This window comes from Pisolithus orientalis (assembly GCF_024613125.1).
Source record: "Pisolithus orientalis strain OTSU chromosome Unknown F5J12scaffold_8, whole genome shotgun sequence".
NCBI classification, from domain to species: domain Eukaryota; kingdom Fungi; phylum Basidiomycota; class Agaricomycetes; order Boletales; family Pisolithaceae; genus Pisolithus; species Pisolithus orientalis.
In genome coordinates this window covers 222,659-248,988 of record NW_026260789.1, presented here as the reverse complement: position 1 = coordinate 248,988, position 26,330 = coordinate 222,659, and the positions used below count along the sequence as shown (strand labels likewise).

The window sequence follows — 26,330 nt, the reverse complement described above, 5'->3', positions numbered from 1 at the left end:
GCGACGGCCTTGCGCTATACGTGCAATCCCCTAGCTTTTGCTGAACATCAGCCCTGCAACCTCCTAGTTGCACTTCGAGCCCAAAGTCACGGTCAAATTAGATCGTTCATCATTGAATATTGATGTTAATGTGGTTTTTCAACCCTGTTAACATTAATGGCGGCTGGAAACACTGCTATCGTCTATCCCCCATTGACCAACAGTCTGCATAGCTGCTGCGTCCCCACCCTCCAATGCCGGCAGTTTAAGCAATGCACTCAACATAAGCCACGGATTTTTTCCACCCCCATAACACAATACTTCTCGCTTGTACCTTTCTCCCAGTTCCCGCTCGACAGGGCTTGACGAAAATATGTGCCGCCATACATACGATGCAATCGCGCGGTCGAAGAGGTACGAGTAATACGTTGCCCCATAACCAAAAAGATGACCAAATTGCGTCTGGAAGGAAGTCCCTGGTGTGTGTGGAATCAAGCCACGCGTATTGGTTAAGTACGCAAGGACTGCAGTAGAGTCGAATTCCGAATCTAAAGCCAATGGGGAGTGGTATATTTGGTCGAGCACCGAAAGCAATACACTGCTGTGCGTGTCAATGAAGTGGCATGGATCTCGATGGTTGTTACCAGTTTGGCTATCCGTCGAAAAGCCGTTGGTATCGAAAAGTGAGAGCACGGTCGGTGAACTGAGGAAGTGTTCCATGAGAATGGATGGCAGCTCGACGAAGTCAGTCGCACAACGGGTACCTGAAACGTTATGGTACTCGGTGCGACCGATCATTGCTATACGGGACAAAACTGCATTAGCAATCGTACACGCTGATACAAGAGCTCACAGTGCATGGCGTGGCCCATTTCATGAAAAAGAGTCTGCACCTCGTGCCACTCGAGAATAGTTGGTCCAGAGTGAACCGAGGGTCGACTAAATTCGCACAGTAGCACGACAAGAGGAAGTTGGTATTCCCCTTGGATACCACGTAGCCTATGTCGCTTCACGAGCTCAAAGCTTTGTGAGGCCTTCAGCAACCCCTCCTCCACACTGTCCACTCTAATGTCACCTGCTTCGTCATCGTCGTCAGTGCGCCGTGAACACCTCACCGTATAATGGGCAGCTCCACACGCTTTTCCGTTTCGCGCAAAAAGATCAGCATATATCCAGCCGATGACCCCATGTTCCTCATCTACAACCTCTACTTTGCGCACATCCGGATGCCAGACTTCACCAGGAAGAACCTCTGACGGCCGCAGCCATATACCGTATAGATGCTTGAACAGGCGTGACAGGCCCATAAAAACCCGTCCAAGGGAGAGTGGAGGGAGTGGAATCGGCGGCTCTGGAGGTTCCGGAGGACAGTAGTACGATCTATCCCAAGCTTGAATGACGGGCAACGACGTGGTCTTGAGATGGGCTTGCTTGCGGAGCCTCAGAGCATGTAAAGCTTCCTGCGCATGGACAGCCGTCCGATCTAAAAACGTGTCCAGGAAGTAGTTCACGTTCTCTGCAATGACAATTCCAAGGTTTAGGAATAAACTGACCGTCAGTCCACTGAATCACCCACCCGGAGTCTTGGCCATCTTGTCGTGAAGAACCATACCAGCATAACTATCCCAACCAACTAAGCATGCCAACTCAGCTCGTGCGCGCAAAAGCCTCTCCAAGCATTCAATCTGCCGAAGGGTGCTTGAATGCGCAGCCACGTATAGCTTTTTGCGCGGCGATTCTAACGGCGCAGATCTCATGATCATATAAGCCTGGTGAGATCCGGGATACACCAGTAAACTCTTTTGCGTGGAAGAAGCTTGTCGTTGAAGCCTGGCGCCCATGCCAGTATCCTTCAGGCCCTCCAGTTCTGACGCGTCAATTAATGCAGCCGGCCTTGGAGCGGAAGCCTGATTGACGAATTCGTGTCCAAGGGATAGGATTTCAGAGGAGAGGGATACGAACTTCTCCCTGCTTTCCGGTGGCAATCGTATGGCTGACTTCTCAAAATCACGCCAAAATATAAGCGCAGTCTGATAAGCCTCAGGACCGAGTGACTTGACGATTTCAGGGTCATGCAACACCACGTCAAGAACCTGAATGCATTGTAAGCAACAAGCTTACAGTGCTAAGGGCCCACTCGCCTCATACAAGCCAATGTTTGTGTTCAGCACGTTCATGTACTCGCACAGCTTTTCGTAACTGTCGTTAGCGGACTGCATCCATTGTGGATCGGGATGGGCGTTTCGGAGGAGCTCAGCAAGGTCAATGACGCCACAAAGTAAATCGCTGAGCCTGTCCAGGTTTTTAACGACCTTGAAAAGCTCGCTTCGCGACTGTGCGGCGCGCAGAATACGTGCCGTCAGTAGCTGGGCGCGTACCAAAGTTGAGTCAGCTAACGCGGTGAAAGCTGAAGGCGTCGTCAAATGCGTATGCTGGAATATCCCAGTCACGGGGACTGCTCGCGTCCTGTGGCTGGACTGAGGCTGATCGAAGAGAGACACTAGATCAAAGTCGTCTGGTGAAGGCGGTATAATTGGTGTCAGCGTTGACGACTTGCGGACCGCAATATTACTCCGGCAGACCCTGGAGCGAAACGAAGGCCTGAGAAGCTTCCGAAAAACATTTTGAGTTAGTCTGGCTATCATCAAGTGATGACGAGCGGATAGTTTTTGGGAGTGCGTCAAGCCAACTATTACAGCCACTGACAATGAGACGTTTACATAACCCAGCCTCACAACTCGCCAAGAAGCACCGACGACCCCCAAATTTCGGAATCCCATCCAAGTCAGTTTTCTTTCAACTATCGGAGTCATATATTGGTCCCGCAACGCTAAACAAGACCGGGTACAGGTCGGAAAAGTGCATAAATTACTACGAGAGCATGGAATAACATTGACATCGTTAGAACGCTGAGATGTATGATAACGTCGTGTAAGAGAATAAAGTGACTGACTATAGTATGCTTAAACCAATGCTGGTAGGTGGTATGGATGAAAGATGAAATACAACCTGTAGGGAAATGCTTGGAAGGGAAGTGGCTCCTGGGGACAAACCGTATCAAAAAATCAGTGTGGCCTTGGCTGCTCTGGTAAAGGCGGTGGACTATCATCAATGGACCCATCTAAATCCATGTCTTCCCCGTGTCTGTTGACTGTGGCAAATTGACCGTCGTTAGTTGCGGGAGGTCCCGTATCTCCGTTGTGATGGTGGCCATTTGTAGCGGTCAAAGCTGTGCTGCCGGTCACGGTCGTTCTCCCATTCGTCGCTGACGGATGGATAGGCTCCACCGCGTAAAACCAATACTTGCTCTTTTTCTTTCCGCCAACCTGCTCAACCGCAATCTCGGTCGGTTTTACTGCCGCAGCACCGTCCGTCTTAGGCTTCGAACTGCCATTGGTTGTGGACGGCGCGAGAATATTCCCTGCAGCAGCAGACCCAGGACTCGACCCACTCTCCTCTGTCCGGGCTCGTTTAGGCGGACGGTCAAGTTGCGTATCTTCCGACGTTCCAAGGCGAGTCGACCGTCTTTCACCCCGCCATTCGTGTGCCAAAAATTCTGGCGAAGGGCGCTTGCCTCTTGTAACCCTCGTAGATCTCCGTCGTGCCTGCAGGCCCGTTGCGCGGCGAGTAGACCGTTTCTCACGAGAATGGGAACCATCGGTGCGTTCAAATTCGTCGTCATCCTCCTCCTCGAATGCGTATTCATCAGCGTCATCCTGGGGCGAAGGTCCAAGTATTAGCAGTGAATTAGTATTACCCCTCGGCGATTGACTTGCCTCGCCGCTCTCCATGTCGTTGTATACGTAGTCCGGACGGCGTGTCTGACGGCGTGTCCGAGTTTCTCTAATTTCTGCCTGGGCCATAAGGACATGTCTCTGTTCGATCTTTCGGCGGACCCTTTGAACACGCTAATCGAGATCATGTCAGCGAAATATCCAACACACAGCATGTACCCTTTCTCTGAACTAACTGCATTTACGCAACGGAACGCGACTTACCGCTAGTTCAGCTTCGACGGCTTCGACACGACTCTCTAGAGCCTGTATTAAAGCAACATGGGCCTGTTCAATCTTGTTTTTCTTCGCGCCTTGCGGAGCGGAGGCCTTCAGACTTTGTATCACGGCGAGGTATTCCTCGCGCGTTGAAGACACGGTCTGGAATGTCGCCGTGACCTTCCAAGGGTTGGTTGACACATATATCCGTGGCGAATCTGAGATAGATCAAAGTGGCGGTCAGCGGAAAATTCATCCAGAACGGCTAACGCCGGAATCATGAAGTCAAAAAAATGCGGCCTCTGCACCAAATACACGCAAATAGGTAGTGGGGTGAAAAATGAAAGACACACGGACCATCCACAACCCAGTAGCGCTTTCGTGCACAGTCCTGTCCGATAGGAACGAGTTGCAGGTTCTCCCGACTCTTTGCGTCCGCTGGTTCGGGCGGGGCATTTGTGGCGTCCTTTTTTTTGTACTTATTTTGCGTCACGCCCCACGAGCGATCGATAACGCCCTTGATCTCCTGAGAGTGCTGTAGTTGCAGTTCCACCAGTTGGCGTAAAATTTTGAGCTGTTCCCGAACAACAAGGGACGCGTTTAGGGGTTATTGCGTAGAAATTACGAAATGTCACACACTTTGAGATCCCAATCGGCGGTAAAAATACCACCTTCCAGTTTGGCGAAAGGGTCCACGTTTGCCCCCAGCTGGTCGTCCCAGAACACCGTTCTTTCTGAGCTCTTGAAGGCTTCTGAAAGAACGTTGGAGACTGTAGAGGATATTTGGTCTACACTGAAAAATGGTTCCAACGTCGAGTATCTCTGCTGCACAGCTCAGCTGTGGCACATGCACTTACCTCAAGTTACGCGTCTGTGGTCGCAAATTGAGGATGAACTGCTGTAGTATCCTAGAGAGCATCGGATCGGGTTCGCGGGGAAGCAGCGCATTCTCGAAGCTGCAATCGGAGGAAATCGCGTGTTATATTTGAAGAAGAGAATGAGCATATCAACCGATGAACACTCACTCCATTGGAGTTTCCAGCCCCTCGACCTTGCCACGCAGATTTGTGAACCTGCATATAAAGGAGTACACGAATAGTGACTCCCATCTATCGGATGGATGCTTAGCATTTGAGGGTGGACAGATATGCCCTTTCTTTTCGAGCTGCTGCGCTGCAGACATGTTGCAGCCAAGTGTAAGTAGAATGTGGTTAAGAGAGTTGTCACGGGCTTGTGCGCCGTTAATCCGTGTCTACTTATATCAACAGCAGCACGCCAAATATCTCACAATAAGTAACTCCGCTCCACCCTTTCCTGTATCCAGTGTATATTCTCGACGGTAGGATAGTACATGACGGGCGGAATGACAGGATATATCACAAAAATACCAGCTGAGACAACGGGGAGGCACTCGGGGGGGTTGGAAAAGGGAGCAAGGGGCTTTCCCCATGAGTGGGCATGTCTTACCCAGGACCAACCTAGAAACTCGCTGTAAGTGCCCGCACATGAGAAAATAGTGAGGTGCACATGCCTTGGGGATATCGTGGTGTTCGCTAAGCGCTTCCAATTTAGCGTTAAATTCATTAACCCGGTCTTTGTGAGTCTTGCGAGCATGTTTCGCGACCTTGGCTACGAGCTAGCAAGAACAAGGAAGTGAGTCATAGATCTCCCATCCGAGTCTTGGGCTTACTCGTCGCCGCTGAACTTCCTCAAACCGTCGTTCCGCTTCCGTCTTTTTGTCATCCTTTCCAGACAAAGCAGGGGAGCCACGGTTGCTGCCTGGGGCGGAACCCGGCACAGGTTCGACGCCCTCGCTACCTAGTCGATGCTTATCTCGCTGTCGTTCTCTGTCCTGGCTGTCATCAACCTGCGATCGCGACTTGCCCTTCTTCTTCCTGATAATATAAGAACAAAGGCTGTGAGTCAAGAAATGCACGTACTTCTTGACAATCCCGCCCTCCGCGACGCCACCCTTGAACTTGAGTGAGCCTCCCGGGCGAAAGTCGTAGTCGGCCATGAACAAGAGGATGTGCTGACGTAACCCGACTCTGTTCCGCTGTGCTGGCAAACAGAGCCAAACAAGGCTGCCATCCAACTCGTCCCGCCGTGAAAAGGGCTTTGGGTCTGGGCACGGGGCTTGCGACCATCAAATTCTCGCGGAGGAGGGCATTGCTTGATGATCCAGTAGGCGACATCCTCAAAAATGGCCGTTCTGTCAACCCCATTCCACTATCTGACCTCGGTGCCGCCCGTCACGCGCTATTTCACTCTTGCGACGATCGCGTTGTCCTCTCTCTACCTCTGGATCTGGTGGTCAGCCGAGACCACCTACATACCATTTTTGACTCTTGTACCCGGCTCAAGCCTCTTCTACCCATGGACATTTGTATCTTCTGCTTTGGTGGAGGCGAGTCTTTGGGAGGTACGTCACAGAATTTGGTAAAGCTCTCCCTCCGAGCTTCTGACCTTGACCATAGCTCGCCTTCACGTTGATCGTAATCCCAGCATCGTTACGCTATTTCGAACGTCTATGGGGCTCTCTTGAAATTCTAAAATTCATCCTTGTATGTGTAACGGGTCCAAACTTGATTGTCTTTGCCTTCAATTGGATCGAATATGCGGCGATAGGAGATGCAGACCTGTTTCTGTAAGTGGTGCCGTACAATCTTCCGGACCCTCGTTTCTGACGCCGATTGCTAGGTATGGCATGCAGTATCATGGCCAAATGGCACTCTTCACAAGCTTTCTCGTGGCTTTCACTCAAATCATACCAGAACATCAAGTGCAGATATTCGGTTTGTTTAGGGTTCGCGTAAAGGTGTGGTCGCATCCTTTGGCATGGAATTCAAACTGAACGCCAGAGCAGAGACTCCCGATGGTATACGTGACGTTTTCCACTATCATGACGTTGCTTGGCTTCCAGTGTCCTTACATTATCATCCAATTTGGCTGGTTTGTTTCATGGATATATCTTCGTTTCTACAAACGCAACGTCACCGACACGCTCGGTGGTGTGGTCACATACGGAGACAGGAGTGAAACATTTGCTCTTACGAGCTGGTTTCCTCCACTTCTTCAGTAAGTGTGCCATCACAGCACTGCTCTTGTCTCGATTAACTTGTGCGCATTAGTACTCCGGTGTCAGCACTGGCCAATACGGTCTACAAAGTTGCCACCCGCCTTCGTTTGGTCCCTTCATCGTTTCCTCAAGACATCGAAGCTGGGTACAGTCAAGTGCCTGGCGGCGCACGAGCGGAGGCTGAAAGACGACGGTGAGTTTACTGCAATCTAAGCGACGGTGTCTCTGAATCTCTGTCAGCGCCCTTGCTCTCAAGGCACTGGATCAACGCCTGGCTCACTCGTCAAGTAACTTGCCTGGCCAAAATGGACCTTCTGGACAACCATCGCGTCCATCTCCCTCAGTGTCTGCCCCTCTTGCCACGGAGCAAAGAGGGAGTGTGAGCGAGGCAGATGTCGCTGATTCAGGAAGTACGGAAAGCGGAGAATGACACCTCGCTACTTAGTTTTTGTAAATAGTAGTTCAGATTTTCTTATTGTTTCGTTCACGAAGTCATGCGCCTTACATAATCCGTACAGCGTGCTTGCTCGAAGGCCCTTAGTGCCAGACCGATCGATGGTCTGAGGTCGCCGAGTACGACGACGGCTCTCCTCCACTCCACCTCAGTGCTCAGAGTGTCTCTTGTCGTCCTGCAGTCCAATAAGATAACGATGGCGACGAACCTACAAAATGGAGCAAACGTCGACCCTGACCAACTTTTTACCAAGTATACGATCGCTGAAGTCAGGGAGAAACAAATTCAGCTGAGGTACCTCATACATGTATATGATATCATACCTGAAGCTTAATCTGCGGAACAGCGCTGATGCCGAGGCGAAGCAAGAGGAACTCCGTGTTATGGTCGGGTGCGTCACGGTGTTCTGAATGTGACTATGACACTCTTTGAATGTATTTCGAAAGGGCAGGGAGCGCTATCGCGAGTTATTGCAATCCTCGACTGTGATAATATCCGTTGCGTCCTCTGCGAAGCGCGTTCACGATGCCCTGGATGAAATAAAGGATGCTATCCAGTCACAGCAGCGTCCCCCCGTGCGGAATCGTGTTTCGAACACTGCTAAACAGGGTGCGTTTTGACCAAGGCTCTATCTGCACAATCTCAGATTTCGTTTGATAGATTCGCATCTACATACTTTACAAGTTCTTTGTGCGCACATAAAGTTATTGCTGGACGCTCCAGAACAGCTATGGCGGTTAATAGAGAGGGAAAAATATTTCCAAGCTGCCTGGTTATTCCTTTTGGCTCGTGTCGTCCATCGTGCCTTGATACGAGACGATGCGCAGGATGAGGAGAGTTGGCTTAATCAGGGTGTGGATGTCCTTGTTAGTATCAACGTTTGTATTGTAATTCTGTTTCATGACGTTTTTCCTGCAGGAGCAATTCCCTTTGATCCAAAGGCAATGGGAGTCAGTGTCACATTTCCGCACTCAGATCATACATAGGGCAACGTTGTCTTTGAGGGCAACCGAGAAGTCATACGAGGTTCGTGTTGCCTTTCCGACCGCGTACCGTCGCTAAGATCATTGTAGGATACCTGTGCCACGTTACTGACCCTTCACATACTCGAGTCGCGACCATTAACGGACACTCTGACCATTTATCTGTCTCAACGCACAAAAACTTTGAACGCCTTACTTTCTAAAGGTAGTGAGGTCCTCTGGGAAATCTGTGCATAATGGGCAACCGGCGGAAGCGCGAACAACTGGAATATCAACACATTTTCACACGAAAGACGAGGTGAAGCGCTCCGTACAGAGTCTTCTGGCTGTTATCTCGGACACTCTCAACATTTCTCGCAAGATATTTGCTGCCCCGTCCGCCAAGCCTTTAGCGACTCAGGTACTGGAATATATACAAGAAGACTCACCTTCAACACCAGCCCAGACACTGCCTGTAGGATTTCTCGTCAATACGCAAACTATTATAGCAATGCTTCCGTCTTCCACGTATTTGTCTCTTCTACCCCCAAACATCAAGTCGTACAAACCTTTTGTTGACCTGTCGTCGTCTTCGTCGAATCTCTGTATTGAAACCTTGGAGGAAAAGCTAGGCGATTGGTTCACTTACTCAACTGCAAATCTGCGGGATGCAATACAACGAGCGCTCTCGTCACTTCATAGTGTCGTCGGAGCGTGGAGGGTCCGATTGGCTTTGAAAAAGTGGATTTCTCGATGTGGATTGAATGATGACGAACAGTCAGTTCTTAGTCGCTTTGTGGACGAGGCTGCGGGGGAACGCATTATGAGCATATGGAAATCAGCTCTTGTGCATGCAGAGGGAGCTTTCGTCGAGCAACTGAAAGTCATACGACCCGAAGAAGTGGAAGGTACAGTGACGAGCTTAGCACTGTTGGCAGGCAATTGAATGGCTCACGACACCCAGAATTTCCACCTTTGCACAGTATGTATTCCCCACTACCTGTTCTAGCCCACCCGCCCCCTGGAAGTGGACCCTCTTCTTTCGAAGCGTCATTCCAGGCGCTCAGAGCTCATTTGACAAGGCGGCTTCAAGGGCGGACACCCCGCCTCCAAGAGGTTCTGACTCTTTTGGAGGATACTGCAGTTGCGGTACAGAGGGATCTTTCCCGGATCTCAGGCAAGGAGGAACCGAACCAGTCCGTTTGTTTCCCAAGTTCCATTTACAATAAGTGGTGACTTTTTGCAAGGTTGATTGACGATCTAGTTGAAGCTTATCGCCCAGAAGCGGAAAATTTGTGCTCGAAGATTGTCGACACCCTTACCGAGTCAATTGACCGGCTCGTGAAAAACTTAGGTCCGTTACGTTTAGCCCAGGTAGCCTCTTCTCAGTTTGACGCTGTACAAGACTTGGATCCTGGAGCGAAGTGTTTGGTTTTTCACGGTCGGCTGGCTCTCGAATTGTCTACCAGTTCTTTCGCTTCGGGCATTGGTTGTGGACATGCTAGAGAAAGTGGTGGGTGCTGATCCTAACATGTATGCTAAATGTTTTCTAATCAAACCTCAGACTTTCGACAGGAAACCGCTGCGCTGTTCGCACGAGTTATGGAACGCTGGAAGGACCACGCGGCTTCCAGCGAGATCGCCAGATATACTGAAGGAACAATCGCATTGCAATCTCGCCTCACAGGTACGGGTCCTTCTACAGAGTTAGAAGCTCATCTTTAATTGAGTAACAGTGATTGCGAGTGCAGGCCCATCCCTCCTGATGTTGGAATGCCTTTACTCCCTTTCTTCTTCGTTACATACCTTGGGCTTGGTCCATCATTCCCTACCCTTTAGCCGCGTGGCGTTCGAAACCTTAACCAAGTTTTCTGCTTCGTTTGTGGATGCTGTCGACGACGGCTTATTCTTGGACCATCATCAAGCGCTCTTCGACTTCTACTTCCTTCGTCGGGTGATCTCGACATGGGGGAGAGACTCGGAGGTATTGCTCGACAAGGCTATTGCTCATGCAGAAGCAGAAGTAAGCACGCTTTCAAGTGTGGGCCCATTACCGATCAACTGATGTTTGCTTAAGCTTCGCTCCCCGGAACAGTCGCATCACGACCTTGATCGCAGCGCTTCGGAGACGCTGGCACGGACTCAAATGCTCATAACAGCACTCCTCCCCGTCTCCTCTACGCAGCCTGCAAACGACAGCGGTGATAAACTGGCCGCGTTGTTGTCGCACGGTGTGCCTAATGTGGACGCAACATTTATCCCTGCTGTCAACCTTACCCAACCGTCCTCGCGGTTTCCGCTGTTGCTCATTGACAGACGATAGCAGGATATCTATGGTTCATGTCATGTAATTTCCAGTTACTGCCTTCCTCGACGTGCGTCACCTACATACCGCTGTCTTCGAAAGGATTTTTGCGAGGTAATGGCCTCGTGCTGGGTCATGGATAGTCACTCGCGGATTCCCTGTTCAGACGTAGTCCAGATGTACACTCACCACAGCTAGTCGAAACCACACAACTCGTCCAGGATCCTGCTGGAAGATCCGGTAGAATTACCCCGTTTCAGACTCCCTAATGATGAACACCCGTAATAAAGATTGGAGGCACGCCAACAGGTCCAACTTTTGTACTGTAAGTTATGGGTATGTCGACCTCAACACTCCTGCGCAGTAGATGTGTACAGCTCTGCGCCACTGCGGTCGCCAATGGAATATGGGGGATCGTAAAACAACAGCGCCTCGGACAAGTAGTAGAGAACACGATGATGGCTAAGCCCCACCACTAGGAACAGTTCGTCAGCGGGATTGCAATATGTCATCGTATGGTTCTTGACGTACACAAGAATGTTATTTCTGGATGAATGGCGTCAACGCAATGTACGAAGAGGGGGCTTATGAGACACGTACATTGGGATATGAATAAGCTTCACGAAATACCCAATGAATCCCATGACAGCGAAGCCAATGGCGACAGCTCTTGATATTTGGAGGAATTCTAGATAGATGCATGGATTAACAAAACAGTGGAGAATGAACTGAGCATTTTGGAGGGACACCTTTCCGGGAGGGCTTTGTGCAGCGTGTTAGGAACTGGCGACGTTCGTCAGTGTTGGCCTCTAAGAGTTCCAGTACGCAGATCCAACCTGGTTGCCATCCCGAACGAATTCTTGTGGGATTTCCAAGACCTCCTGCAGTTTTTCAGACATGTTGGTGTTATAGAAAGTTGTACGAGTGAAGCAGACGTGTCCGCATTCCGTGCTTCCCACGGACACCCACCCAGCTGTGTTCAGGTGCCAGTGCCATCCAACAAGGTAGGATCAAAACTTGGCCCATAACACGCTGTCTGAAACACTGCAGGACACTGGGCTACTCGACAGTACCTTTGTGCACGCATGAATGTCCTTTGGCCGTGCAGCCTCACAGTTAGAGCGTCTCGCAATCGCCTTTCACCGTCCTAGCCTTCCTAAGCCTCCATTGCACAACACCAGAAACAACCGGTTCCCAATTCTTGTTACCAGCCAAATATGCTCACGGAAATTCAGTACATTGCCACTCGCTGCACAACCAGAGCCTTCCGTCCGACCGCAACGACGGGTACCGCATCAGAAGTTGGCGTCTGTTCGCGCACAAATACACGACGCGCTGGATTCGTTGGATGAATCTCAACCAGAGCGACATCCATTAAAGGAGGATCAGATCCTGCGCGTCCTCGACACCCTTGCCAGCTCTGCACGGCCTCAAGACCTCGCTCTGATCGAGAAAGTTCTAGCCAACTTCACGTCTCTGTGTGGTCTCCCCGTGGTAGCTGACGTCCACAGTCACATCATTCATGGGTTGCTAAGGCAGGGAAATCCTCAGACTCTGCTAAACTGGCTTGTTCAAATGCGTCAGAAGCCTGGGAACGTCCAGCCATATCTCCAGCATTGGCACATGTTTCTCGAGTACTGTGCGGACGTGGGTCATGTCAGGATGATACGGATTGCCCTGTCTAAGATGGCCCACAGCGGCTGCCCTCCTAACAACCGTACCCTCAAAATCCTCTTCAGGGCGATGTTCAACTCTGGGGCTTCTGTGAAGGACTTCCATGCAGCTTTCAACGACATAGAGAAGTACACGTTCTGGTACGACGAGGACGTTGCCAACATGCTCTATGATGGTTTCGTGAAGCTTAACCAGACTCAACAAGCAAGAGAAGTCAAAGCGGAGTTTAACAGGCACTTCCTTAAGAGAGTAATTAAGGAGAGCCCAAGACTTGTAGAATGGGAGGAAAGTCTGGCGCTCGAAGTTGAACGACATGGTATGGTCGACGCGGTCAAACTCTGCAGATCTCTTCAAGAAGATGGATACAAAGTTCATCACCGTACACTTTCCATTCTGTTACGTCGCAGCCACGACATCTCTGACTTGGAGTATGCCGGGGAAGCACTCGACTTGAAGCCATCCGCATTTCACTGGTCGATCATTATTGCCAACGCAATACGTGCTGGAAATCTCCCTTCCGCCCTGTCCAGCTACCGTCAGTTCCGATCGACTGGTTTACCGCTCAGCGCCCCTCTTTTACAACCCCTTATCACCGGTTTGTGTAACACTGCGACTTCAGGTTCTAGCGATGACCTGCTGGACCAGGCACTGAAGTTGTATCATGAGCTTGCGACCACATTCCCTCCGGCGGATCCTGATGCACTCCCACGACGAGAAGATCTGGATTTCATGCGCGAGCGTTCTGTCGGACCGGATGCTTACATGTATGGCACACTCCTCCGAGCTATGGGGAGTTCAACCGATGTGCAGAAGTACTCCAATGTTGCAATCTCTCTTTTAGCTGCAATGGAAGCCAGAGCCATACCTCACACTTCCGTAATCCTCGCATCACTGATCGTGATTGCCATGCGCTGTTCCTCAAGCGTAGATGAAGCTTTGGAGGCATACAGGCGTTTGGCTAGACAGACGAATGTCCCGCGTATCACTGCATGGGGTTATCAGTGGATTCTGGATACATTGTCCAAGCTGACGTTCGGAGAGGACCGGTCCCTTCCACCCGTATGGCACTACTTCGAAATCGTTAAGGATATGCGTCTTTCCGGTCTGGCTGTCACCCCTACCATATACGCTCAACTACTCAAGCATCTCGCCCACTTGGCTCCTGATGCCCCAGAGGTCATGAAAGACCGCCTCGCAGCTTGCGTTCGACGTGTTCACGATCACCTCACGCTCGACCCCACTATGACACCTAATATTTCACTCTGGAACCAACTCATGGACACTTATCAGCGCGTCGGTCTGTTCGCGGAAGCGTACAGAGTTTGGGAAATGCTGCTCGTGAGCGAGAACTTTGATCATGCGAGCGTCTCCATCATACTGGATGCATGTGGCTTCGCCAATGCGTGGCCTCTGGCTCAAAAGGTTCACATGAGGCTATCTGAACGATCTTTCCTGTTTAACCAGGGGAATTGGCATTCTTACGTGGAATGCATGTGTCGTGTCGGGAGATTGAATGATGCCGTGAAAACAGTTTGCTTACAGATGGGTCAAGGTCAGAAAGACGTGGCACCCAATGCGGATACGATCCAGGTTCTTTTGACATTCGCTACAAGGGCGAATCAGCAGGACGAGGTGCTTTCTCGGATACAACGATACCTTCCAGACCTTTGGGTGACGTTGCCATCTATGTTAGGAGAGATCGTCATAAAACCGAACCATGTCGCAATGTAGTGTTTGTTCGTAGATGGTTTCATTGCAAAGGCAATACCAAACTGGTAATCGTGTCTGTGGTATAAACATACAGTGCGTGGTGGTTGAACATTACGCATTCTACAGGTGTCCTAGAGCCTAAAAACCGCTATGATCACCTCAAAGTCTACTTTAAAACCCGGTAAAATGAATCAAGACGAAGCTAATTCCTCCACTGATGGACAGTCACACTGGGGAGAAACGGAGTCAGCAGCTCGTCGACAGCGGCAAACCAGAGAACTCACAATAAGGTTAAGGTCACCATAAGCTTGGACCGTTCGCTCAGAGGTTCATAGGTAACATGGGTAGTGATGACTTACTATCATCTATGCGACCGACACTGGGCCAGAACTTCTTCTCCCGCAGCCATGGCATGGGATAAACAGCCTGCTCCCTAGTATACGGACTGAATGCATGATCAGCCTAAGCCAGGAACAAAACTAACGGTCTCACCGATTCCACTCCTTATCGGAGACAATGATCGCTGACGGCGGGTGTGGGGCATTCTTCAAAAGATTGTTGTCCCGAGGTTGCTTTCCAGAAATAATCTCTTCAACCTCTCGACGAATTTGAATCATAGCATCGCAGAACCTGCGCAGCGTCAGCTAAGCAATGGCGCAGATCTGTCGCACGCACCTGTCTATCTCCTCAAGTGTCTCCGATTCAGTGGGTTCAATGAGCATACATGTGGATATGGGCCACGAGCATGTAGGTGGATGGAAACCATAGTCCTAGCCGAACCAGCTGGTCAGCTCACCGACAAAAGCGCTCTACCCCTCTTCATACCTGGAGACGCTTTGCAAAGTCCATGACTTTAAGACCAGCAGCCTTGTCAAACTCAGCGAGATCGATCAGCAACTCGTGAGCAACGCGGCCGTTCCTGTTCTTGAATCGCAACGTATAGTGTCCCGTGAGGCGGCTTGCCATATAGTTGGCGTTGAGCAATGCGACGTTAGTCGATTGGGAGAGACCGTCTCCGCCCAGCATTTTGATATAAGCCCAAGAAATGAGTAGAATCGATGCACTACCAAACGGTCCAGCAGAAACGGCATCGATGGCCTTGGAGCCGCCAGTCTCGACCAGAGGGTGCCTGGGAAGGAATGGTGCAAGATGCTTGCCAACGCAAATGGGCCTGAGATCGGAAATGAGTATCGAAGAATTAGGTTGCATGGCAAGTCATACCCTACTCCGGGGCCACCGCCTCCGTGGGGACTGCAGTAAATACTGTTTAGTCATGATTTGACCGAAACACATGGAGCACTAACATTGCGAATGTCTTGTGAAGGTTAAGATGGCAGACATCTCCACCGCATACTGCGGGGTTTGTCAAACCAACCTGAGCATTGAGGTTTGCGCCATCCAGATAAACCTGACCACCATGTTCATGAATGATCTTGCAAGCCTCAGTAACACCGTCCTCAAAAACGCCAAACGTTGAAGGATACGTGATCTAATACAGGTCAGACGGGCTCCAAGACAGCATATGAATGCCCACCATAAACGCCGCTAAATTGTCTTTGTGCTTTTCTGATTTCTCTTTCAAGTCTGCAAGGTCAAGGTTACCGTCGGCGTGAGTCTTGACTGCAACAACATTCAAACCAGCCATTACGGCCGACTGTCACCAGGGAATATTAGTTGGACATCGATGGGTAGGGGATACAAAACACATACAGCAGGGTTAGTACCGTGCGCGCTCAGAGGAATCAGACAGATGTCCCGGTGACCCTCGCCACGAGATTCATGATATGCCCGTATCACTGTCAAACCTGTGTATTCGCCCGCTGCACCGGAATTAGGCTGGACAGAGCACGCATGAAATCCGGTAATCCTGCAAAGATCGGCCTCGAGTTCCTGGTAATAGCATGAATGCGGGTATGAGAAGTGACAAGCGTGACATTCACACACCTCAATAATTTGCTTATAGCCCTTGACTTGATTAATCGGGGCAAATGGATGCACATTACTGAACTCAGGCCACGTGAGAGGAATCATGCTCGAAGTGCTGTTAAGCTTCATCGTGCAGCTACCCAACGGGATCATTGCATGGACAAGGGATAAATCCTTGGATGCGAGATGGAATATATATCTCAGCATCTCCGTTTCTGAATGGTGTTTGTTGAAAACAGGATGGGGTAAAAACTCTGAGGAGCGAGCGAGGGGCTCGGGGTACCCAGGGCTCACTGGCTGTGGGAGGTCTGCGAGGGAGTCACAAGTTCTAGACGCCGAGGTAGCAAAAATATTCGCAAGGACATTCAGGTCGTCCCGTGATACTGACTCATCCAGGGTGACGCCAACGCGTGAACCGTCGATCCTACGCAGATTGATATGCTTTAGAGCAGCTGCAGCGTGGACAACTTCTGCGTTCTTGCACACGGAGGACACATCTATTGTTAGAGTGTCGAAGAACGTGTCGTTGACAACCTTGAACCCAAGCCGTTCGACAGCAATCTTGAGGAGCTGAGTAAAGAAGTGGACTTTCTTTGCTATGCGAGTGAGGCCGACGGGACCGTGGTAGACGGCGTACATAGCCGCCATATTCGCGAGAAGGGCTTGACTGGTACAGATGTTACTAGTAGCCTTTTCACGACGGATATGTTGTTCTCGAGCTTAATGAATGACGGGTGAGCACACAAAGGCGTGCACTACGAGATCCACTCACTTTGCAATGCCAGTCTGTATGCTGGGTTGCCCAGGGTATCTCTGCTACGCCCTATCAACCTTCCAGGCATCTTCCTCTTCAAACTTTCCGTCACGGCAAAGAAAGCGCCGTGGGGGCCGCCATACCCAGCTGGAACACCAAAACGTGCAGAGTTTCCGAGGGCGATATCGCACCCCCATTCGCCAGGAGGGGTCAATAGTGTCAAAGCAAGTAAATCTGTAGCACAGACAAGCAACGCCCCCGTCGCATGCACCTCTTTAGTGAGCGCTGCATAGTCAGTGACCCGACCATTAACGTCGGGATATTGAAGCAGAACACCACAAAGGTCTGCGCGTACAATATCGTCGTTGAGTGCGGTGATGGCGTCCCCGACGACCAATTGGATGCCGAAACCTTTGGCACGTGTCCGCAGGACAGCAATAGTCTGCGGAAGAACTCCCCGGTCTACAAAAAAAGTCTTCCTTTTTTGGTTAGAATTGACGTATGCCATAACCATTCCTTCGGCGGCCGCTGTTGCCTCGTCCAAGAGGGACGCGTTGGCAATGTCCATAGCCGTCAGCGACATGATCATGGTCTGGTAATTGACTAGAGACTCCAGACGACCTGTTCGGAGTTAACAGAAGATCGAGCTGGTGTGGTCGTGTGACCTACCTTGAGCGATCTCCGGCTGATATGGAGTGTATGGAGTATACCAGGCAGGGTTCTCTATGACCTAAATCAACGTTTTAAAAGTGAAGAGATACGCTCCAGTCGCATATAACCTACGTTGCGAAGTATGACTGGGGGTACTACTGCATTATGGTATCCCATTCCGATGTAACTCTTGAACTTGGAGTTATTGTTACCGAGTAACTTGGCACGAGCTTGAAGTTCCGATTCACTCAGAGCGGGCATGGAACTATCACTGATAGTAGTGCTGGTAATGCGAATCATTGGGGGAACAGTCGCATTGAGGAATTCATCCATTGAGTCGTAGCCCAGCTGCGACAGCATAAAGGCAGTTTCGCTGTCATCAGGACCTATGTGCCTATCTGTGAAAGTGTCGAGCGACTCGAAGAGGGAGGCAGGAGATCTGGCCGTCGCCAGCCACCGCCTGCAAAGAGGGGTTCGGGGTGGGACAGACCAGAGGGCGGTTTGCCTAAGACAAGCAGATGCAATGCGCAGGGCTGCCATGTGTATCGCAGAATTCTGGCTCAGTGCTGTTGGCAGGCTGAGAGGATGAGGGAGAATTTGGAGGGAAAAACCGGGATAAAAGCTACGGGTATTCACCGAGCCAGGTTCGTTCACCGAGTCGATTAACACTTTTGGAGGAGATAGCCAATCCGACGGCTGGAACTCACCGATAAGAGTGTATCAGGCTGTCTATGCATGTCTTGTACTAATTTTTGGATTAGGATAGTCTCTGTGCATGGTTCGCCGGCTCTCAGACATGTTTGTTGAGCGAACAACAGCCATTCAACTTTAATCTTCGATTTCATGCTCGGGGACGCACCCTAACCTCAGCTTATCGATGTGAAAAACTTTTTTCACCTGCCTCTTTTGGGCAAACGCGACCGATCCAAACTTTTAGACTTTGAAGCAACTTTGAAGCTGTGCAACTAGTAGGCGCCATCAACTCCACCCACTATTTCGTTGGCTGCAACACCATGGTTGGTGCTGCATTGTGGAATGTATGTAGGTCATCGATTCACCGACACCCGGAATCCTGGCGCAGCGTTGCATCGCCTCGCAGCATGATCCGCTCTTGTCACGCCGGCACGTTTACTGGCGAGATTCGGACGAAACCGGCTATGATCGCTAATGGTATAGACACAATTTCTGGTAAAACAGGTATCAGTGTCTCGGGCCAGCCAAGTATTGTGTCTAATAGGATTTTCCAGACCGAGGGATTGCAGACGCTACAGGGAGACTCCCCATCGGACATACCTCCTGATGCGGCCAAGCCTGTTCCCATAGTTTATGTTACATTCTGGAAAAACTTGAAGATATCTGCGGACCTACCGTGGCGGGATGGCAAACCCAGAGAAGTTGAGGTACAAGATAAGGTCGCCAATAAGCAGACGCTGGCGGAGATGAAGCAATTACGGAACCACAGTTTACAGCAGTCCGTAACTATCCCGCGATCATAAATCGCAGTATTAAGGTCTGGCCATCGCCAGTACACACCACATCTGCAAAACTACCCGAGGGAGTGAGCAGGTTATACCTGCCTCCGTTTGGAAGTGACTTGTCGTAAGACTCGCTAAGACACTTGTTGGCCAATGAGAGAGCTCGCTCAAGTGCGGAAGAGCTGTTAACAGCCGCGTCGCGTAGCTGTTTCCCAGATGCAGTACAGCCGACGTGCCGACGTGTTTTTGCTACTGACTGGTGTATTTACCACCTCCCAGCTTGCCGCGTTTCTGTTGGTACACTGTGAAACGGAGTGGGTATGCGCGCTTCAATGTTGTCGTCCAGGGCACATCTTTCGCGCGGTAAAGGGGCCAGCTGATAACAGTGGCTCGCAGTCAGCTATTCGACGACAATACTAGGTGTAAGCATGCTTTATATTGACTGCTTTCCTTCTACTCTTTTAAGAGGGCTGCCCATGGGGGTCTTCGTTATCGAAAAGCTGCATTGTAGAAATCCCGGTCAAATTCTGTCGAGAAGCGAGCTCGTTAGATCGACTTTTTAGACTATCGGTGTGACATGCTCTGGAGACAAATGCAAGGATGCCCTATGACACCGCTGACACCTCGGGGTCCAGCGGCCGACGGTAAGCCCTGCACCTGGAATGGGGGGGAGGGCTCGGCTCCCGTCTCCATCGCCATTCACGACTGAGGCAAACCGTCATATGCCGCATGGCTCATTTCCACTATCCAACTCATGAGTGCTTCATCTTTAATCCTCACATCCTCCATCATTCTCCTGACACCCACGAATGCACGTCTGCCCCTTCTCTCTCCTTCAACCTCGTACGCGTATTCCTCGTTTGTAACATTATCCCCCTCATCTTCTACAACAACCCCTGGGAAACCAAATCGTTCACCATCCGCACGTGGAGCCAGGTCTGTTGCGACAAAGGAGGTGCGGAAGAGAATGCGGATGATAAGCAATGCCGTGAGTGATGTAGAAGGTGGATCAGCAGCAGGTCGACGGAAAGTGATAGTTGCATTGCGTAGCGGCGGCAGATCCCGCCGAGTCGGGTCTACGATAGGATACACCTCGTCGGTTAGTGAAAGAGTCACCATTTCATCTTGTGAAGCGTGTTTCGCTGGGAGTTGTGCACTAGGCATGTGGGTTAAGACATGCGACCTCAGGGACGCCTTGGAAAGCGAGATGGAACACGTTGACCATAGACATATTGGTTCGGTAACCCCGAGGGCATCTATATGTTGGAGAAGGTGATCGTATAGTTCACCCACGGACCCAAATGCTGGGACCGAACATTGAGACTTGTCCCACTGACATCTGAACCTTGGGCTGTCTTGTGCTTCTTTCCGTCGGTCAACCCCTCGCACAACGAACCGTTGCGGAGGACCCGGAAGTACCATCGCCTGGGCTTGGGGAAATACTACATTCACGTTCTTGATGACGTCAGACGCAACCAGAACAGGAAAACGCTCGACGTGCGGTGTAAACGCATCCTTGTAGAGGTTCCAGAAGTCAACTTGAGTCATTTCACCTTCTGGTTTAGCCACGAACATAGTTCGCATCCTGATCTTTTGGGTCAAATACAGTATCAAAACGATAATGTGTTTGACGTACCACTCGTAACAGCGTTGAGGTTCTGGCATTGGCAGAAGGCGGTCCAATTCCTCTCGCGTCAAATCATGGTCAGGTGTAACCATTGTAACCGCGGGGACCGTCTTTGCAGGGAAAGAGATGTCCTGCGACACCGTCTCCTCCACTTGCTCCGACAATAGGAGACTCACAAGAACGCGAAGCGCGCTTGGCATCAGGTGGTGATGAAAAAAAGACTTTACCATTGGTGGATGTGAAAGATGAGCGTAAAGGTAATTAAGGGATGCCTCCACCAAAGGTTTATCAACGAAGAGCGGAAGGTATCGTATCGAGGCAGACAGAGCAGGGGATTCTGCCTGCAGGCGGGGTAAATTTGAAGTGTTGAAAAATAGCTGGCCAAGAAGAGTGAGAGTCGCAATGATCAAAGACCGATTGGAAGAATGTTCTACTATGTGCAGTAGCCCAGCAAGGGGATCCTTCTCGTCTGCGGATGGAGTGGGTAGTACCACGCTCGGGGAGATAGCTTGCAGGAGCTCTATAGTGTTCAGGAGAAATTCATTGTTAGTTTCAGCATCCAAATCGAGATTAGTGAGGGCGCGGAAAAGCAGTGGTTGCGTCCGAGAGTGGTTTGCAAGCTCATGGACATTAGGCTCGTTCACGACTGAGTTGCGTAGGATAAAGAGCGACTCCACTGCATGCCGGCGTTTCTTCTCTGCGACCGTTGAGGATGTAAAGAAAGAACAACCTTCGGGCTCCAGATGTCCCTCCGTGACATACCACTCGGGCCATTCGAAAAGTGCTTCAGTCAGACCTGGAATGGCTTTGAGAGCGAACTGGTCATTCGTGCAAAGCCTGTGCAGCCGATCAAGCGCCCATCCTATCTCGGTGTGTATACCACAGCGAAGAGAGAGTACCATTCGGTTGCTGGGCGTTGCGTCGGTGTACCACCCTTGAAGACATATCTTGAGCGGGACATCCCAGAGACGAAAAGTAACGTACGTTCATAGTCATCGGTAACATTTGGTCCCACTCTCTGGGTTGCCGATTGAGCGTACCCACGATAGTACCCCGGCGTCGCGGTCCCCTGCTCTAACTGGTGTTTGCAACGCCATCCGTGCACTGCCTCGATAACATATGAGGCCTTCAGTACCAGCATGGTAGGAGATCACGTGTCCGTCTCATGTGACATAGAGGTCACAGACAAACCTGTCACGCCCAGTTGGCATCATACGGTGCATCTTATCTGTGGACGTCACTTATGGCATTAATCGAGGTCAGTAATCCTTGCGTGGCATGACGATGGTAGGTAGCTAACAGATCCAAAGGTTATAGCTAATGATCGCCTGGGACGGAAAGGTGTGTAACAGTCGCCTTTTGCAGCCCCGGTTCTGACATTTGTTCATGAAGTCCGTGTCAAGTGTAGTCCCGATGACACGGTCGGCGATTTGAAGAAGCTTATTGGCGCGCAAACCGGCACTGACTACAGGAAGATCCAATTGAAGAAATGGTAAATTTCTTCTTCTATGTGCTCCCCGTGGATTAATTTAAGTGGGACGAGTGGTGGCGCTCCCCCATTTTTCTCTGATGCCTTCGCTCGATTACCGTTTATTGACATGGACTCTTTTCAGGTATACTTTATATAAGGACCACATCACCCTCAGGGATTACGAAATCCACGATGGAATGAGCCTTGAACTTTACTGATGCCGAGGTTCGGTCGCAGGCGTGGCTCTTACACATTGCTGAGTCCGAACACCGTTCTTCCCTGTATCACCACTTCGCACTCAGCCATGTATGTATTTGCAGTACGATAAGGTACCACAATGCAAGGTTTGATGTACTGTGGCGCAGACACCACATATCGTGCTGCTGGTCATGACCCCCAATCCATAAGCACATGTGGTAGCTTCCCGCGCAGGAGCAGCTGCTGATGTCACCCTATTCAACACTCCCCTGGAGCTCTCCTTTTATGGTGGCCGCGAACTTTGTGTATGATGCAGAAGTTCGCAAGTGTGGCGTGGCGTGAGTTCACGGATTGACTGCTACAGCAAATTGGCTATCACTTTGCACCGGACCTGGGGTTACTATAAAATTCGGCCGCTTTTCATCAGGTCTCCGCAAGCATGCATAGGGCCTTCGATAACGAACCCGGTACCTACTATTTCGGCATCGCAACCAAGGTACGACTCACCGAATCTGAGCCAGTGATTGTAGGAGGTGACTTGAGAGCTGGCTACGCACGAACTTATACCACAATACGTTTGATCTCAGCCTTACAATTCTTCCGGCCCGGTCACCACGAGCTAATTATTTTTAGGGTGCGATAAAACCCGAGAACACGGCTTGTCCTCAACTTTCTTGTGATTAATCAATGACATTGTGCGTTGAGTTTATCTATCGGCTCCATGGTTAGTATGCGCTTCTTAGCTTTTGGGGCCGTGAACCCTATCTGTCCGTGTTTCATATCCGTCCCACTGACCTTACTCTCAGTTGGGTCCCCATGATCTGTAGCAAACTCGCTGTGACCGTGTTCGGCATGACCCCAGTCTTGTGGACTCTGTGCAGGTGTAATCTCTCCCATGTCGCGATGGGAGAAGGGGGGATAGTGGACATCCCTTATGCCAACATTGCGGTGGGCAAATACACAGTGAAATATCGATAACTAGCGAGGGTATCCACGAAGCGCCACGAGGTGTGTTTTGTATTGACAGGATAACCCGGCGCGACCAATGCCCGTTTTACTGGTACATGTGCAGTGCTCTATATTTCAATGAGAATACGATGAGAGTCCACCTCATTGCATAAGACAAGTCCGCCCCTAAGGACGCTGGATTGCGGGCACCGTACTAAATCAAGCAGATTAAATACATCCGCTAAGACGTCCGCGAGTGGGGCATCAATTGCATATTCACCATACACTAGCCTTCACAGCGGCCACAGTCGGTCTATACGTTTCTCAGCGAGTAACCGTTCCATCAGCGAGAGAAGGTATTAGTATCCACCACGACGTCACTCCCCACATGGATCCGTCATGGGGTAAGTCATCTTACACACCGTGACCCAGAAGGGCTGGCGAATTTTCCAGATGCTTTCCGACGCCTTGATGTCAGATGGCGACTTTCATAGCCGGCATATTGGTAATTGGCAGGGTTGGACGTAGTTGATCGAATACTGGAAAGCTCCGGCCGATGATGATGGATGTTGAAAGTCACTCGTTTGCCAGGAAAGGGCCTATTAGCACCTATAAGTATGCCAAAAGGCGAGTGACCCGGTTGAACCGCTGCTGCACGTAATATGGGTGCGCGGTTTGTAGGTTTTTGCTATGTACTTCCTGTACTCGTCAAGTCATCAGATGGAAGTCGATGACGTCGCTCTTTACGGCTGTGGGTAGAAGTCCGAAAACACGTTGTAATCTTCCTGCATAGACGTAGCGGCACAAAAAGAAAAGGTCTCCATGTCATGCGCCACTCGGAGGGATAATAAGGTCGCCAGCCATGAGGTTGCCTTCCTGTTGTTATACCCCATAAGTCAACCAGCCGGTCGGGCAGTAGTGGTGGATTGCAGGCGGGGTGTTGGCCTCGAGGCGGCCATGCAGTGAGGCAGTGGGGAGTACAATAGTCCGATGTAGCGCTGGGATCTGGTCCACACTGGATTCATATGCCGCAAAATGGAGATATCGTCTGTGTGATTGGGACCGACATAACGTGTGTGGCCTAGCAGTGCTTTTGTGGTCGCGTGCGCATGCTATGTTTCATGCGGGCAAGCTAAATTTTTGGTGCTCGGCGACGTTGTCTATGAAGTCATCGACACATAGAGATCTCTACCAGGGGCCAGATAGTGGCAATTGCAGTCACCACCCTCGAATTTGGCCCCCGGCGCTTTGATAGAGTTTGCCAACGAACCTCCAGATTCGACTGGATATCTGCAACAAAGGAAGAGAGCTGTAGGAGGGCACCATCCACCAACAATCCACAAGACGACGTGAAACAGCCGCCGCCTCGTGTTGGGCTTGCTCCGCCCTTTCATCAAGCTGTGGTTTTCTGTCCACACTCCAGAGTCGAGGTCGGACTGCTTGGACATATATAAACCCACCAAGAGGAACGCCGTCGAACACTAAGTTGTATCTCACTCAGTGACAAATCTACTACATCCAAATACTTCCTGACAACACTAGTCATGGCTCTTGGTTTGCCACCCGTTTCCGTGGGGCTCAAGGCAATAGCCCCATTCCTCCAGCGCGCGGAAGAACTCGTTGAACGAGAACCCGTTATCGCCTATTGGTGTACGTCTACTATTCTGCCGATCAGCGCCTGATCGACGATGGTGTTGACATCACCACCACAGGTGCATACTACGCAGCCCAAGTGGGCATCTCACTCAAGGCCAAGGATGCTGCATCTCGCACACTCCTCTTTGGTCTCCTTACAGCACTCGAACGTCTCAAGAACGAGATCGGTCCAAATGATGCGATAGATATGGAAGCTGCAAGTGCAGCATACGTCGAAAACTTCGCCTTGAAAGTCTTCAAGATGGCTGATGACGAAGACAGAGCGGGCAGAGCGAACAAGTGAGCGGTCACTCATTCCGTAGCGATATCGATATCTGAGCTAATGACCCACAGGTCTACAGCGAAAAAGTTCCTTGCTGCTTCAAATTTCTTCGAAGTGCTCAAGATTTTTCCCAAGTCAGAAGTCTCAGAAGCAGTACGTCTCCTGCCTCAGCTTGTTGGCCGTCCTCATGTTCGTCCAGACAGAATCCAAGCTGCGATATGCGCAGTGGAAAGCAGCAGATATTGCCAAGGCCTTCCGAGAAGGGCGCAAGCCAAATCCGGGCCCTGCAGCACCCAAGGTAGATCCGGAGCTTGTCACTGCGGAACTAGCTGCTCCCTTGCACCCCCAACGTCCACAGAACCACTCTCTTCTGTCTCACAACCTCCTACCACACCGCCCAAAACATTCCGTGATCCCTCTCCGTCAACGGGTCTGTATCGATCTCCCAAGCGGCATTCCCCTCCACCTCAGTTACCCGCTGCTGACATCACCCGAGCAAATGATGTCCCGATATACGGTGATGGACGGCGAGATGAGGAGGTGCTCACTCCAGGGCGGTGGAGCACGACCGCTACGCCTGGTTATGAGTTAACTCACGAGCATGCCTTAGAGGGTATCGCGGAGCAAGACGAAATCTCGCAAAGATCGACGCCGATTTCCGGCTCGCCGCCTCGAGCTACAGTTGGGCGGGCACAACCACCGTCGACTTCACCTCCTCGCCGGCATTCGCCCCGATTGGATGTCACGCTGCCTCCAGGTTTCGTGCCCACTGGTCCGCCAGTCCCCGAATATGCAACCCCCTGTATGGTAGACACCCGTGACGGCATTGCAGAAACATTCGTATCTCCTGTTTCACCGGTTGCTTTGCCATCCCATCCTATACATGCCGCCGTTCTGCCACCGCTACCACCTCCTGTGCCGGCATCGGAGCTGTCTCCATCCATGGTAGCAATGGCTCAGAAACATTGTCGGTTTGCGATATCATCGTTGGACTACGAGGATGTGGAGCAGGCTCGCAAGGAGTTGCTTGTCGCATTGGGTTTGTTGGGGGGACTACGTCCGCAGTACGAAAAAGCGGATTGAGATTCAGTACAGTTGGTAACAGGCTCTGACCAGCGCACGTTGAACGAATCGTTTATTTTAGGTCCTTGTCTTCCGTCTTCAATCCATCGAATATTTTCGATGGTACACACCGCACACCTCCATA

General features: G+C 50.8%; 11 protein-coding genes across 11 annotated transcripts; 5 read left to right on the top strand and 6 right to left on the bottom strand.

Annotated features, from left to right (window-relative positions):
• Window positions 1–79: 79 nt before the first annotated feature.
• Window positions 80–2,720, bottom strand: F5J12DRAFT_818239 (mitochondrial intermediate peptidase). Its single transcript, XM_051745177.1, has 4 exons — window positions 2,121–2,720; window positions 1,556–2,072; window positions 833–1,495; window positions 80–779 (listed from the first exon to the last, which is right to left on the bottom strand). Exons 1-4 carry the CDS (start codon window positions 2,622–2,624, stop codon window positions 154–156), a joined length of 2,310 nt encoding a protein of 769 aa, XP_051601667.1. The 5' UTR covers window positions 2,625–2,720; the 3' UTR covers window positions 80–153.
• F5J12DRAFT_818235 (uncharacterized protein) lies at window positions 2,714–5,208 on the bottom strand. The gene is made up of 7 exons (XM_051745176.1): window positions 4,997–5,208; window positions 4,829–4,927; window positions 4,611–4,764; window positions 4,329–4,545; window positions 3,978–4,189; window positions 3,756–3,887; window positions 2,714–3,695 (listed from the first exon to the last, which is right to left on the bottom strand). The coding sequence occupies exons 1-7, from the start codon at window positions 5,152–5,154 to the stop codon at window positions 3,045–3,047; spliced, it is 1,623 nt and encodes a 540-aa protein (XP_051601666.1). The 5' UTR covers window positions 5,155–5,208; the 3' UTR covers window positions 2,714–3,044.
• Window positions 5,209–6,019, bottom strand: F5J12DRAFT_818231 (uncharacterized protein). Its single transcript, XM_051745175.1, has 4 exons — window positions 5,912–6,019; window positions 5,662–5,866; window positions 5,503–5,607; window positions 5,209–5,449 (listed from the first exon to the last, which is right to left on the bottom strand). Exons 1-4 carry the CDS (start codon window positions 5,986–5,988, stop codon window positions 5,435–5,437), a joined length of 402 nt encoding a protein of 133 aa, XP_051601665.1. The 5' UTR covers window positions 5,989–6,019; the 3' UTR covers window positions 5,209–5,434.
• Window positions 6,020–6,051: 32 nt separating this feature from the next.
• F5J12DRAFT_818228 (eukaryotic integral membrane protein-domain-containing protein) lies at window positions 6,052–7,587 on the top strand. The gene is made up of 6 exons (XM_051745174.1): window positions 6,052–6,393; window positions 6,449–6,618; window positions 6,672–6,789; window positions 6,838–7,049; window positions 7,103–7,243; window positions 7,291–7,587. Exons 1-6 carry the CDS (start codon window positions 6,175–6,177, stop codon window positions 7,478–7,480), a joined length of 1,050 nt encoding a protein of 349 aa, XP_051601664.1. The 5' UTR covers window positions 6,052–6,174; the 3' UTR covers window positions 7,481–7,587.
• Window positions 7,588–7,700: 113 nt separating this feature from the next.
• On the top strand, window positions 7,701–10,789 carry F5J12DRAFT_717705 (uncharacterized protein; the record flags this gene model as incomplete). The annotated part of the gene is made up of 13 exons (XM_051741078.1): window positions 7,701–7,798; window positions 7,851–7,895; window positions 7,956–8,113; window positions 8,165–8,370; window positions 8,423–8,530; window positions 8,578–8,716; window positions 8,742–9,396; window positions 9,450–9,662; window positions 9,714–9,840; window positions 9,892–9,979; window positions 10,031–10,159; window positions 10,203–10,507; window positions 10,544–10,789. 13 exons carry the CDS (start codon window positions 7,701–7,703, stop codon window positions 10,787–10,789), a joined length of 2,517 nt encoding a protein of 838 aa, XP_051601663.1.
• A 329-nt stretch (window positions 10,790–11,118) lies between these two features.
• Window positions 11,119–11,670, bottom strand: F5J12DRAFT_890821 (uncharacterized protein; the record flags this gene model as incomplete). Its single annotated transcript, XM_051747430.1, has 4 exons — window positions 11,119–11,317; window positions 11,372–11,459; window positions 11,521–11,554; window positions 11,608–11,670. 4 exons carry the CDS (start codon window positions 11,668–11,670, stop codon window positions 11,119–11,121), a joined length of 384 nt encoding a protein of 127 aa, XP_051601662.1.
• An 87-nt stretch (window positions 11,671–11,757) lies between these two features.
• F5J12DRAFT_818217 (uncharacterized protein) lies at window positions 11,758–14,230 on the top strand. The gene has a single exon (XM_051745173.1). The coding sequence runs from the start codon at window positions 11,861–11,863 to the stop codon at window positions 14,174–14,176; it is 2,316 nt and encodes a 771-aa protein (XP_051601661.1). The 5' UTR covers window positions 11,758–11,860; the 3' UTR covers window positions 14,177–14,230.
• F5J12DRAFT_818207 (glycine cleavage system P-protein-domain-containing protein) lies at window positions 14,231–18,297 on the bottom strand. The gene is made up of 15 exons (XM_051745172.1): window positions 18,194–18,297; window positions 17,619–18,108; window positions 17,505–17,565; window positions 16,854–17,456; window positions 16,100–16,800; window positions 15,866–16,045; window positions 15,690–15,809; window positions 15,460–15,644; window positions 15,377–15,406; window positions 14,981–15,326; window positions 14,831–14,925; window positions 14,648–14,785; window positions 14,515–14,600; window positions 14,440–14,462; window positions 14,231–14,385 (listed from the first exon to the last, which is right to left on the bottom strand). The coding sequence occupies exons 2-15, from the start codon at window positions 18,024–18,026 to the stop codon at window positions 14,347–14,349; spliced, it is 3,015 nt and encodes a 1,004-aa protein (XP_051601660.1). The 5' UTR covers window positions 18,027–18,108; window positions 18,194–18,297; the 3' UTR covers window positions 14,231–14,346.
• Window positions 18,298–19,247: 950 nt separating this feature from the next.
• F5J12DRAFT_818203 (uncharacterized protein) lies at window positions 19,248–21,729 on the bottom strand (the record flags this gene model as incomplete). The annotated part of the gene is made up of 3 exons (XM_051745171.1): window positions 19,248–20,546; window positions 20,598–21,522; window positions 21,573–21,729. The coding sequence occupies 3 exons, from the start codon at window positions 21,727–21,729 to the stop codon at window positions 19,661–19,663; spliced, it is 1,968 nt and encodes a 655-aa protein (XP_051601659.1). The 3' UTR covers window positions 19,248–19,660.
• Window positions 21,730–21,831: 102 nt separating this feature from the next.
• On the top strand, window positions 21,832–22,277 carry F5J12DRAFT_904649 (ubiquitin-related domain-containing protein; the record flags this gene model as incomplete). The annotated part of the gene is made up of 4 exons (XM_051748556.1): window positions 21,832–21,846; window positions 21,899–21,929; window positions 21,981–22,080; window positions 22,202–22,277. The coding sequence occupies 4 exons, from the start codon at window positions 21,832–21,834 to the stop codon at window positions 22,275–22,277; spliced, it is 222 nt and encodes a 73-aa protein (XP_051601658.1).
• Window positions 22,278–24,749: 2,472 nt separating this feature from the next.
• Window positions 24,750–26,206, top strand: F5J12DRAFT_781413 (Vta1 like-domain-containing protein; the record flags this gene model as incomplete). The annotated part of the gene is made up of 5 exons (XM_051742561.1): window positions 24,750–24,855; window positions 24,918–25,140; window positions 25,195–25,276; window positions 25,323–25,553; window positions 25,574–26,206. 5 exons carry the CDS (start codon window positions 24,750–24,752, stop codon window positions 26,204–26,206), a joined length of 1,275 nt encoding a protein of 424 aa, XP_051601657.1.
• Between the last annotated feature and the right edge of the window lie 124 nt (window positions 26,207–26,330).

Excerpts from the sequence above, each read along its gene's own strand:
- F5J12DRAFT_818239 (XM_051745177.1), bottom strand. The coding sequence starts at position 2,624 with ATGATAGCCAGACTAACTCAAAATGTTTTTCGGAAGCTTCTCAGGCCT. Across the intron at positions 2,073-2,120 it reads CAAACATTGGCTTGTATGAG|GTTCTTGACGTGGTGTTGCA; the intron begins GCGAGTGGGCCC and ends CAATGCATTCAG. Across the intron at positions 780-832 it reads AATGGGCCACGCCATGCACT|CAATGATCGGTCGCACCGAG; the intron begins GTGAGCTCTTGT and ends TGTCCCGTATAG.
- F5J12DRAFT_818235 (XM_051745176.1), bottom strand. The coding sequence starts at position 5,154 with ATGTCTGCAGCGCAGCAGCTCGAAAAGAAAGGGCATATCTGTCCACCC. Across the intron at positions 4,546-4,610 it reads CCGCCGATTGGGATCTCAAA|CTCAAAATTTTACGCCAACT; the intron begins GTGTGTGACATT and ends GTTCGGGAACAG. Across the intron at positions 3,696-3,755 it reads ACGACATGGAGAGCGGCGAG|GATGACGCTGATGAATACGC; the intron begins GCAAGTCAATCG and ends CCTTCGCCCCAG.
- F5J12DRAFT_818231 (XM_051745175.1), bottom strand. The coding sequence starts at position 5,988 with ATGGCCGACTACGACTTTCGCCCGGGAGGCTCACTCAAGTTCAAGGGT. Across the intron at positions 5,867-5,911 it reads GAGGGCGGGATTGTCAAGAA|GAAGAAGAAGGGCAAGTCGC; the intron begins GTACGTGCATTT and ends TTATATTATCAG. Across the intron at positions 5,608-5,661 it reads AGGAAGTTCAGCGGCGACGA|CTCGTAGCCAAGGTCGCGAA; the intron begins GTAAGCCCAAGA and ends TGTTCTTGCTAG.
- F5J12DRAFT_818228 (XM_051745174.1), top strand. The coding sequence starts at position 6,175 with ATGGCCGTTCTGTCAACCCCATTCCACTATCTGACCTCGGTGCCGCCC. Across the intron at positions 6,790-6,837 it reads TGTTTAGGGTTCGCGTAAAG|AGACTCCCGATGGTATACGT; the intron begins GTGTGGTCGCAT and ends ACGCCAGAGCAG. Across the intron at positions 7,244-7,290 it reads GCGGAGGCTGAAAGACGACG|CGCCCTTGCTCTCAAGGCAC; the intron begins GTGAGTTTACTG and ends AATCTCTGTCAG.
- F5J12DRAFT_818217 (XM_051745173.1), top strand. The coding sequence starts at position 11,861 with ATGTCCTTTGGCCGTGCAGCCTCACAGTTAGAGCGTCTCGCAATCGCC.
- F5J12DRAFT_818207 (XM_051745172.1), bottom strand. The coding sequence starts at position 18,026 with ATGGCAGCCCTGCGCATTGCATCTGCTTGTCTTAGGCAAACCGCCCTC. Across the intron at positions 15,327-15,376 it reads GGCGGTGGCCCCGGAGTAGG|GCCCATTTGCGTTGGCAAGC; the intron begins GTATGACTTGCC and ends TTCCGATCTCAG. Across the intron at positions 14,386-14,439 it reads ATGGTGACCTTAACCTTATT|TGTGACTGTCCATCAGTGGA; the intron begins GTGAGTTCTCTG and ends GTTTCTCCCCAG.